Source organism: Egretta garzetta, unplaced genomic scaffold (assembly GCF_000687185.1).
Source record: "Egretta garzetta isolate BGI_Z169 unplaced genomic scaffold, ASM68718v1 scaffold645, whole genome shotgun sequence".
Classification (NCBI taxonomy): Eukaryota; Metazoa; Chordata; class Aves; order Pelecaniformes; family Ardeidae; genus Egretta; species Egretta garzetta.
Window position 1 is genome coordinate 626 of NW_009259681.1, and position 12,349 is coordinate 12,974.

At 39.3% G+C, this 12,349-nt stretch overlaps 1 protein-coding gene across 1 annotated transcript; it reads right to left on the reverse strand.

Annotated features, from left to right (window-relative positions):
• Positions 1-166: 166 nt before the first annotated feature.
• Positions 167-10,483, reverse strand: POGLUT2 (protein O-glucosyltransferase 2). The gene is made up of 9 exons (XM_009638559.2): positions 10,282-10,483; positions 9,656-9,861; positions 8,828-8,905; positions 3,992-4,164; positions 2,675-2,912; positions 1,879-2,088; positions 1,363-1,452; positions 719-823; positions 167-508 (listed from the first exon to the last, which is right to left on the reverse strand). The coding sequence occupies exons 1-9, from the start codon at positions 10,361-10,363 to the stop codon at positions 491-493; spliced, it is 1,200 nt and encodes a 399-aa protein (XP_009636854.2). The 5' UTR covers positions 10,364-10,483; the 3' UTR covers positions 167-490.
• Between the last annotated feature and the right edge of the window lie 1,866 nt (positions 10,484-12,349).

Genomic DNA, 12,349 nt, shown 5'->3' on the forward strand with positions numbered 1-12,349 from the left:
AAAAGAAGGATAGATGAGGTGCTTAGGGACATGGTTTAGTGGTGGGATGGCAGGGTTAGGTTACTGGTTGGACTTGATCTTAAAGGTCTTTTCCAACCTAAATGATTCTATGATTCTATTTACAATTCTTGTCTGCCCTTTTTTGCAGAACATGCTTGTGCCTAGCTCAGTATAACAAGCATGAGTAAAATGTTATCTGCATTTCCACAGTATCTCAGGACAGTAACACATGACTGATACAAACATGGTTTTTATTTAAAAAAAAAAAAAAAAATTATAAAAATGTTTTTGAACAAGGCTCTGCAACCACTGCATGATAAAAAGGAAATAGGGGGTGCCTGGTTTTCTCCCGTATGTAGATCATGATACAGCAAACTTCATAATATACATTGACATTATCCATGGCATTTTAATCCACGTTGTTCTTCTTTTCTTAAGGCAGCATTCTTAATGTAGGTAAATATTCAAAACATTATTTTATTTCTTTCTGTCAGAGTTCATCTTTGGCCTGTAGTCAAGAAAGAAGAAACATTTTTATCTAACTGGAAACTCAGTTTTTAACTGTCTAGTCCTGCAAATACATGAAGAAATGTTTCCGAGTCCGATAGGCATTAATGGTCTGGTAAGGGATACCGTGGGCTACTGTGCAGGGGCTGTTCCAACATGGTTGAACACGAACTGAAGGCACCCAGCCACTTACGTTTCACAGTGTATGTACCTTTTTTCTGTGGCAAGTACATGGAAAAAGGTCATCATCAGGCTGCTGCACTTTCTCCATCCCGTCTCTGATTTTTGGCTCGCTCACTTGCAAGCTGGCATATTCCTAGTTTTAAAAAAAGGAAGGTATCATTAATTCATAAACCCATTAGATTGTACATCTGGTTGTAAATACTGCGCCAGCTCGGCTGAGTAATTCTGTAAAAACTCTGGGGCCACACAATCCGTTACTCCACACCATGTCACAGACAGGGTAAGCAGATACTTAACTGCAGACAGGAGCCCCAGCGGGTGCCTCACTGGAGTTTCGGTGTCTCGGTGCTAATGCACAGGTATTTTCAGCTGTGGTTCACAGGGTGTGCGTCTGACGTGGAATTCTTTGATCATTGTGGGCAACACACTCTTGCAGATTAGATCAAGATTTATGGGATCCGATTGCTTCTCTCAAACCGCCAGAGTAGTCTTAAGGGGTTTCATAGGAAATAACTGCATGCAATGTTTGTAAACCAACTCAAGTTCTTAACTGCTGCTGCTTGCTTTGTGGCTTCCAGTACTGGACTGGCCAATTTCCAGCAGCTCCGTGGCCCTGAATTCTTTCTGTGGGATCTCTATTTTTGTGGTAGTAGCCATTAAAAATATACTAACCTGGAAAAGCTTGAAATAGTAACAAAAAATGTGATCTCCCATGAGATTGTTTCTTGCAAATTCCTGTCCGGATTTTGCTATGTTTTTTGCCTGTCAAAAAAAAAAAAATAAATCTGTAAAATTCTCAAAAAATAGCAGTGATTTCAGGATTGATTCTAGAGTTAAGTACAGTGTTGACTGTTTAGGATAACTTATAATTTTTCCAAAGCTTAATTTAATGTCAAATTAGGAGTTAAGTACAGTGTTGAATGTTTAGGATAACTTACATATTTTTCAGCGTTCTTAATTTTAGAAGTAAAGCAGTGTTAGAAAAATACTCTTTAATTTTTCCAAAGCTTAATTTAATGTCAAATTAAGGGCATTATTATGTATTTTTTAAAAAGTGGCTTTTTTATTTGTAGACTCGGTGACAATAATTTTTAAGTCCTTCTAATAGATTTGTTTTAAAGAAATGTGCTTTTTGCTCTCTCTATTTTGTCTAGAAACATCTCTGAGTCCTTCTGAATGTATATTTACCTCTTCATCATGCTCTTTTGCCCACTGTAGTTTTTCTAATAGATCACTCAGGTCACTTTTAAATGGGATATAATGTTTCCATGGCTGCAGCTCGTTATAAAAATGCTCGTAGTAGATGGAGTCTTGCTTTAGCACCACGCTGTTTCCTGCTAGTAGATAAGGCAATCTGTATGCTGCCACTGTGCCATCAATATTAATTTGATATTTATACTGGAAAGAAAATGACCGTAAGTTATCAACAAACAGAAGACCCAGGTAGCTTGGTTAGGTTATATTATTCTGAGGGCACTGGTATTACTGACTTGCCGACATTGAGAAATGTAGGATTGGCTAGGCAAGCATCAGTGTTTAAGTAGCTTTTATTATTTAGTTTGGAATTCATCACAGTGCAGGGTACACAGAGATGCCCTCTTCATCAATTAAGTTCTCCGGAAATTCTTAGATGCTCATCCTCGGATGTGAGGGTAGATGTGCCACTTCATCCACTCATTTTCCCACTATGTTAGTTATGTTAGTAGTCCTGATGGCTGATTCAGGAAAAAGAAATAAAAAGGAACTTGGAGTTACATAGATTACACAAGGTTCTACAGAACCTTTAGATGCAAATCAAACATTATTATCCTCAGCGTAAGAGCTACATAGCAGTTAATCCCACTGGAGGGATGCTTATTCATGCTTGTTATTGGTGGTGTGCTGGAGAACTAAAAATCACTTTATTATCAAGAATACATGCAAAGTTATTTGATAATGGGAGACACTGAGAACCTAGGTCTGTGAGAAACGGTCGGTGGCTTACCTTAAAAAAATCAAAAAATGAAATGTGCTTAACAATGGGGCCATAGAGGCTTTCATCATGTTTAAAAAAAAAAAAGTTTGTAAAAGCAGCATCTATGATCTCTGGGTATTTTCTGCTCAGTTTTACAAGTTCAAGCCTCTCTTTGCGGCTGTCACGTCCTCTCCAGAACGCTGTGGTATTCTTGTCTTCCCATGAGGGGCCAGTATTTGCTTGGACGGACATCATATCCAGACTGACTCTGGGGGAGGGAGAAGTGATTTAATAGTGAAGCCTGCTGGAAATTTTTTTAAGTGCAATTGCTTAAAAGAGTTTACAGTACCAAAAGGCAAGTACCGAGGATGAGGGTAAGTCATGAGCACACCTGCGTATGTATTGTATCAGTATTTCTGCAGTGATAAAAACAGGTAAGGAATGTCAAGTTCACCAGCCTGTGGCAAGACAGCATCAGTTCAACAACACCACAGCATGTGGAAAGTAGTTGGCCTGTCAGTTGTCATGGAAAAAAGTGGCTAAAAGTGGATATGGTTGCCAGACAGAGGAGGTGATACAGGGCAGGGTAATGCAATAGCTGATAGCGGTGATGAGGCACTCATCATAGTCCAAAGCAAGGTTTTTATGTAACTAGCTTAATACAACATATTTCACTTCCTTTGCTAAAGCAAAACACAGAAATTGGGGGAGGGGGGGCAGCAGGAGAGAGCAAATTTTGGAAGAGTCTTGATAATAAAAACCAGGAACCTGAACTGAACACAGTGAAAAGATACACAGGTTCGAAGTGAGTAACAAAGATCTCCTCGAAGCTGGCTTTGCAGTGTTTCAGGATGGCGACAGAGCAGTTATGAAGGCCAGCTATCATCAGTGAACAAAGTGGGAGATGGTAGGTCCAAGGCTGAGAGCTCTGGCTACGCTGGGCTTTAAAAGGTACAGAAAAAAAGATTCTAGGAAAATCAGGAAAAAAAAAAAAAAGAGTTGGCCAGTTGCCAACATGTTCATGGGGGGGAAACAAAGCAAACAAACAAAATACCTACTCTTGAAAATTTCCCTCCAAGTGCTGTTTTCAATGACTTGACCGTGTTTAGATTAATTTTGATTTTTTTTTTTAATACAACAGTGAGGTATTTTAATGTATGTCATTTCTGTTATGTAATACATAACTTGGTTAATGTTAAGATATTAATTACACAGTTACTGCCTACCTACAAGGTGACAGTGTTGCAATGAATAAATGAGTAGAACAGTTCATACACTGTTAATACAAACCTATTTTTGGAAGATAATTCACTGTGAATTTTGTGAAAATTTTAAGCGATTTCTTACCGTCCCATAGTCTCCAAAACTGAGTCTGTTAAGTCATAGGTTGGCATGACAATGTCTTTTGACTCACTGGACCCACACCATGAGAAGATGGGGTGCAGGTTCTGTGGGGACTTCTTTTTCTCCAGAGGCCAGTCGCCCAAGTTAACAAAAAATTCTACATCTGGCATTTTCACCTAAACAGAAGCAAAGTAGGCACACATGTGTTTTAATACAAAGCAGGATTCTTCTGCTGGCATCTTGCATTTTGAAAACAACCTCACTAAAAGAAAAAGTAGCCAGGTCTCTAACATACTTAATGTACCTGTAATAAATCCTTAAAGTTTAGAAACATGTTAGAAGTACAGAGACCACAGAGTAAAGCCTACAAGATAGACTTTTTTTTTTTTTTTCCAAGATTTGCATGAAGTCTGCTGGCATCTTGCATTTTGAAAACAACCTCACTAAAAGAAAAAGTAGCCAGGTCTCTAACATACTTAATGTACCTGTAATAAATCCTTAAAGTTTAGAAACATGTTAGAAGTACAGAGACCACAGAGTAAAGCCTACAAGATAGACTTTTTTTTTTTTTTTTCCAAGATTTGCATGAAGTCACATAAATGTGCTCAATTTTTTTTTTTTTTAAGGGATAGGAACACCCCAATTTAGAGGATGGTTTCTGGTTATACTTTACATGATTAGCCACACAATCTTTGTGCCAGGCTAGCACAGGGATCTAGTAAGCAATCGTGTGGTTCCAAGGCAAGTTGAACACCACCTTGTGGACTGTATGGAAAATTGCTGTTGGGTGGTAGATTAGTTTTCTGTCACATCGGTGAAGTGATTTGCCCTGTGTCTGCATGATGACTAAAACCAACACAAGAGAAGTAACAGAAATGAACAGCCATGATGGGAAGACCACATTTAGTCAGCGCTGGCATTAATGATTAAGCATAACATCCTCACTTATTTAAAATAGTGGGTAGTGTGGAACCATATCTGAAATCACTGTCGCAGTCAAAAAGCAAGCAAAATACCATTGATGGCCAGGAAGCATTGTAACAACAGGACAGAGGGCATAGCTCTGCTGCTATATGAAACATTCATGCACCCCCTTCTTGAGCATTGTGTATGGTTCTGGCATTTTCAATCTAAGTAAGAGAAAGTACAAAGCAAGGCAGCTGCTACGATAGGGACGGACCAGCTGCCTTGTGAGTAGAAACTGAAAATGGGGGGACACTTCAGTGTGGAGAGCAGAAGGCTGAAGGTGACATATGACATATGGTTGAGTTTTACAGAACCCTGAAGGCACGTATAATGTCAGTGCAGAAGTGGTGCTGTATCTGTTCTTAGGTCACCCTCTTCATGACATTCATTTTTTAAAGATATGAATCTCCACTACATCCTCCCTGGTTGCTTCTTTCAAAGCAAAAGAATCCTAGTCAAATTAGCTTGTCTTTGTATGCCCAAACAGCCTTCTTGCTGCAGTGTTCTATTTGAGAAAGTGAAATGAGAATGGCACTGTTTTCAAAAGAGAGAAGCCACAGGTTTTATACTGTGACATAATCTTTTTTCTTTTGCTTTTTCCTCCCTCCTTAATAAGTCTTAATTGGGTATTTGACTATTGCAAACATCTGATTATTATACTGGCATTTTTGGAAAACTGTTGGAGTAACTCCAAGATCTCTGTCCTGACTACTAACAGATAATTTAGAGATCATGATTGTATGTGTGCGATCAGGACGTTTTGTTCAAGTGTTATCATTGACTGTCTTAATATCTACATGAAAAATATCTTCTCTGAAGAAAGAACAATTATGAATGTTAATAATTCTCAAATTAAAATATACACATACACGTAAAAATAGAGTTTAAACATATTGCTGACTCCTCATCATATATATGCACCAAAGCATTTCTCCTCTCAAACTCCTTTATTCCTCAGATCAGAATGGCTGGCCACAGACTAACATTTCGGGATTCTTCTGTGGCCCAAACAGGTTTCATTAAGTTTCTAATTTAATTTATCTTCTGACAGAGACAGAAATTAATAATTTGCCAAATAGCAAACACCCTTCTAAATGGCTGGAGGTATTCTTCTCTAACATGATGACATGGGAAAACCTTTGGCAGAGGCATCAAGAAATTCTGAAGACGGAGACCCAAAGCAGTACTTTTTGTCTTCAGACTGACAGAAAAGGTTTTATTGTGTTCCTTCATTTCATTTGGCTACACGTTCTGATCTTCAGCCCTAAACTTTATTAGTACAGTGCCATCTACTGGTTGTAATGGACATCGAAAAGCTACAAATTAGATTTTATCTACATCCTCAATGGCAGAATCATCCAACGGGTTAAACTTTCTTCCCCAACCCAATAGATCTATTGCCTTTCAGTGTCACTGTCTTAACAGAAATTCCTGCAGTATTTAACTGAGATGAGACAAACCGTGTTTTCCAGATCTGTAAACAGTTTCTTCCTCTGGAGTTAGCAAGTCCTTTCCAATATTTAGCCTACATAGCTTTGATGCAATTTAATTCCATGCTTTCTTGTCCGACGCTACTGATGCCAAGAACAGCTTACTTCCATCTCCCATAGATTTAGATAATTAAAGGCTACATCTATGTCTTCCCTTAGACACTGTTAGATGAAGCAATCCCTACTTAAATGAATCTTTGTTTCTATGTCTAGTCATTCTTACCGCTTTCCTGTGCAACATCAGTAATTGAACAATCTTTCCTGAAGCATGACACCGAAAGGCAGACATGGGAGCATAACTGATCCATTGCTAATCCTGACTATAGTGGAAAGGTTACTCTACATTTCTTTCATGTGTTTGTTTTGTTAATGTGTGTGTTTAGCTTTTTGCAACAGCATGCCGCTGTTGGCTCATGTTAAATTTGTGGTACAGTAACCTTCACACTTTTCTGCAGAACATAACATAACCACTCGCTCCCTATTGTAAGTAGTTGTCATAACTATATGACTTATCCAGCCTTTGCATAGTTTCCTGCCCTCGTCACTTTTTTATCCATTTTTCCATACAGTTTCTCTTACTTGTTACAAAAATGTTTAATTACAATGTTGTACCATGAGGTGCTTGCAGGTTCTTTCATTTTTGTTATCTGAGAATTCAATAAGCATATTCTCTAGTCCATCATTCAGTCAAAATAGAACTAGGTCATTAAATGGGGACTGAACCTAGGACAAATCTCTGAATACAACATTTGTCACACCTTTCGCCTCTCTGGAAACATTGGCAACTATTATTTAAGTAACGCTTTCCAAGCAGGCTACAATAGTTCCTTATAGGCAAAGTTTTCCTATCTTGTTTCTGAGAAACTCCTGAGACTTACCCTCAAAAGCCTAACTAAAATTAAGATACTTAACATCCATGCAGGAAGCCTATTATCTTGTTATATAAAGAAATTATATGGTTATGACTTATTTTTTATGATAAACCCATGTTGTTTCATACAACACACTTTTCTTACCTTACACGTTTATAAATACCGTGTTTATTTTTTACTAGCTTTTCAAGGAATTTTTTTTAGGTGAACAACTCCATGCTTCAGTAACTCCTCTCTCTTCATTCTCTCCTTTTTAAAATACAAGTGCTTTGTCTTTTTACAGTCAAAAATAGATATTAACTCAGATATCTTCATAGTTCTCTTGCTACTCTATTTACATAATAATCACTTATTTGCGTGTGCTGAAGCTTCAGCCCTGCTATGTTCTGTCACTATTTACATAATGTCATGTTTTTTCCAAAATTCCCTAGGAAAAAGTTTGTGGGGTGATTTTTGCTTGTACATCAAGGGAGTTTCCCCACATGCCACCTGCTGGGTTTTTGGTGCTCTTTCTCAACTGTCCTGGTTTCGGCTGGGATAGAGCTAATTTTCTTCATAGTGGCTCGCATAGTGCTGTGTTTTGGATTTAGTGTTAGAATAATGTTGACAACACACTGATGTTTCAGTTGTTGCTAAGTAGTGCTAAGACTGGCCAAGGACTTCTCAGCTCTGCCAGGTGTATGGCAAGCTGGGAGGGGGCACAGCCAGGACAGCTGACCCAAACTGACCAAAGGGATATTCCATACCATATGACGTCCTGCTCAGCATATAAAGCCGGGGAAAGAAGAAGGAAGGGGGGGACGTTTGGAGCGATGGTGTTTGTCTTCCCAAGTCACCGTCATGCGTGATGGAGCCCTGCTTTCCTGGAGATGGCTGCACACCTGCCTGCTCATGGGAATCAGTGAATGAATTCCTTGTTTTGCTTTGCTTGCACACGCAGCTTTTGCTTTCCCTATTAAACTGCCTTTATCTCAACCCATGAGTTTTCTCACTTTTACTCTTCTGATTCTCTCCCCCATCCCACTGTGGGGGGAGTGAGTGAGCAGCTGTGTGGTGCTTAGCTGCTGGCCGGGGTTAAACCACAACATCAATCCTTCCTGTCTTGTTTTCAACATATGGAATTTAATGGAGAATGATATACATTCCCTATTTTTTTTTCAGTCATCCTGTAAAATGTACTAGCTGAGACTGAATTTTCTATTAGGAGCTTCAGGATGATTTGTTTAGTCTGGGGGGTGGGGGGGAAATATGCTCTGTCCAAATCTATCAAATTCTCCTATAAAAGCCTGCTATTCAATTCACATTCGTGATACTCCATACACTGATTGGATAGCATTCTAGAACATGCCAACTTCAAACAAGGAAAACACATCTGACCTTTCCATTACTAATCAAAGAATAAGAAGGGCTTCTTAACAGAAATAGCAACAAATACGCTGAAGTGTATTTGCTAAGCCCGGGCTTCCATAAATTAGGACACACGGAATAAATGACTGTAGACATGTACTCACTTTTCTTGTCAAAGAAAGCAATATGGCATCCATGAAAATTCTGAAGCCAACGTGTTCCCCATACGTCTTTATATAAACCTGAAAATAAACAAAGGTTTTACTGGTCTGGTGTTTTCATTTCAGAGAATGGCTGGCACAACTTAGAGCTCTCTCAATCACTTACTAAGTAACTAGTCAGACAGATTGTATGGCTGTACAGGTTTATGAATCAGGTGGGAAGCTTTAGAAACCTCACCTCTCCAACTTCTCACATAAAAGTGACCAAAAAAAAGGACAAACTTTGCTTGCTTTCGCAGATGGTTCATGTCTGCCTCATGGAAACAGAAACTGGTTGCCTGTTTCTGTTGTGTTCCATTGTTCTCATTTCCATATGAAACTCTACTGAAGTCAGTACGGTTTTGTTAAAAAGAATTGTAGCTCTGATCCTCAGTGGAGCTAAAAGTGGTATTTCTTTACCTCATAATTATGCACAATGTAATTTATTGATGCATATCAAATTAGACGATTGTGACACTCCACAGCAATATTACTCAGAGAACAGGAAACTGAATTAGCACTTAGGAGATTTGGGTCTGTGCCCAGTACTCATATTGATTGCTTGGACAGTAATTTGCCTTCACTGTGCTTCAGTTGTAACACTTGACGAAGTAGGACAGACATCGCTGAGCTCAGGCACAAACTGCAGAGTATTTAAGGACACGCAAGCAAGCAAGAACAGACTTAAAAAACAGACTACAAGAAGTCTTTCAACTGGGAAGAGCCGAACAGCCTAGTTGTAGGACTTGCCACCAAATCCCCATATGGAATTCTGATCAACCCATTCCATACCTCGTTATCCTTGATGGTGTAATGACACAAACTCTGTCTTTGTCCAAACCTCTGTGGAATTTCTTTTGCTATCTTATCTGGATCAACAATGGGAAAATTTGCTAGGTCTCTCTGAATCTGTGGAATGATCTGAGGGCAGTTCATCTCTTCCAGCCACACACTGCTCTCCTCCTGAGGGCAGTCACAGTTTTCATGGTAAATAGGTCCTATCAGGAACACAATTATTATTTTACTTTTTAATAAGTCACACTATTGAACTGTTGAGATCACAAAAGAGGGTCAAGGCACTGCGCATTCATTGCTTAGGGCCAAACCTTCAGCAACTCTAAACGGATATGTTTGAACACTTTTTGACTCCAATGGAGTCATGCCAAGCCACATCAGCTTCTGCGTGAGCCCTCTACGTGCATTCACTAGGCAACAGCTTTGCAGCATTTGTTTCTCTTTATTATTTTGAATAGTATGTGCAGGACACATATAATGAATCCTTAATTCCAATGGAATTTGATAGTCCAGAGAAATACTGAGGTCCCGCAGAATCCTGTGCTAATCCTAGAAGACACTCTGGGACGTGGTTTGTGAGAAAAAACCATGGTAGGAAATCTGCGTGTAGTGCTGTTTCTTACCTTTTAAAATATATGGAGACTTTGCGACATGTTTATCTCCCACTTTGACTTCTATCTTCAGGTTTTTGTAGCTTGCATACATCCTGTATCTGACAAGGAAGGAGCCATCTTTCCTGTCTAGTACTTGCACGCCAACTCGAGTGAACTGTTCATCAGGAGCGGTGATCTTCACCTGGAATGCATTTTCACCCGGTGATGAAGTGAACCTACCCAGAGAATAAGTGGGAGCTTAATAAAAAAGGAAACACAAGACAGCTTTTTTAGCTTGATCCATTCCTCTTCAAGTTGACAGATTTCCAGCAACTTCACTGAGCCATGCTACGTCTTTATAAGCACATCCTAATGTTCACAAGCAAGGCATGATTTTTCTAAAGAGAATTTTCCTAGGCTACCGAAAAGGTCTCACGCTGTTAAGACGCATTAGGTATCAAGAAGGTTCCACTCAGACACTCATGAACCCACCTCCAAAAATCACTTGGTTCCCTGCATGTTTAAGTGTTGGAAATACGGTCTTGGATTATATGGGAACAGACCACCTTTAAAAATCCAGCACAGCTCTTGATTAGTAGTAGTAGTTCAAGTGCAAAATGATGGGAAGGTAGAAAGCATGCAGATAACTTGATCTTTGCAGATATATCTTGGTGTCCTGTCCTGCAGGGACAGGACAAGGGGCAACGGTTTTAAACAGGAAGGAATTCTTTACAGCAAGGGTGGTGAGGCACTGGAGCGGGTTGCCCAGTGATGTTGTGGATGCCCCATTGCTGGTAGGGTCCCAGCCCAGGCTGGATGGACCTTTGAACAACTTGGTCTAGTGTGTGGGGGGTCAGACTAGACAATTTTTAAAAGTCTATTCCAACCCAAACCATTCTATGATTCTATATATAAAAAAAAATAAATACTAGAACAAACTTCACTTTAGCAGCTTAATAAGTCTGTTATTTTACATACAGAAGCAAAGTGTTTCCATACCACTTAATTTTCCAGATATTATTTAAGGAAGTAAAGAATGAAGTTAACTTCTTAATCTATCAAAGCTCATACAGGGGAAAAAAAGGATATTCAAATGACAGTGTTTTGGTAGGGAAAAAACATTACTGTGGGATCATGTAATTCAATGTGTACCTACTACATTTTGGTAAAATTCACTATACACCAATCACAGAAAAATCTCCATAAAACCAAATAAAATAATTTGAAAAATCATGAAGTTATCAGTTATCACTGAGGTACTAACAAACTTGGCACAGCCAAAATGCTGCATCTGCCAACTTTCTTCCACCTCTTTAAATGCTGTCCCAAGTAAGTAGGGAGAGCTTGGGATAGAGAGAGGTGATGGGAGTGGCTGGACTCATGGATTACCACCCAGCAGCCCGGTCACCTTTCCGGAAACTTGTCCAGATGTACTAGAGAGCTGCCAGTTCAACTAAACGCAGGAAACATTCACTCCCCAAGATAAGTTGGATTGGCAGCTTCCAGACTTCCACGTGCCACGGTGTGTCTAGACTGACAACCTGGATGGAGCACTCTGAGCTCAGGGTTTTTTCCTGTAGAAACGGAAAGCCCTGAGTGTCCTCTGAAAACTAAGCTTACCTATTTCATTGCTATGACATCTACCGAATGGCCTATAAAGTAATTTCTAAACGACCCTACTGATTTTGTGCCTACACAAGAGAAATTTAGGAGAAATACTGATGTTCCTAAGCGTGGAAACAAGCAGGACACTTGAGGAGCGGTATCATAAATTAAATATACTAGTTATTGTTAAAGTTTTGACAAAGCACAATAAATCATCAATTGTTGGCTGGACTAATATGTGTGTTTTGCTGTTGAATATTTCCATCCTCTTATCTCATCCCTTTGTGCAGTTATTTGATACTCCTAATAAGATTAATTAGCTTTTTCTAAGTGATATACAGAAAAAGTCACATAGGGAGCCTTCTTTGCTTTCTGCAAGAAAATCCCAAGTAAATTTCCGCCTAAAACTTGAAAGTGCTTCTTCAGCTGGGACAGGGGCAGGCAAGGTCAACCTTGCCGAGGATGGGGCACTGCTGCGATTTAAGGGAGGGGG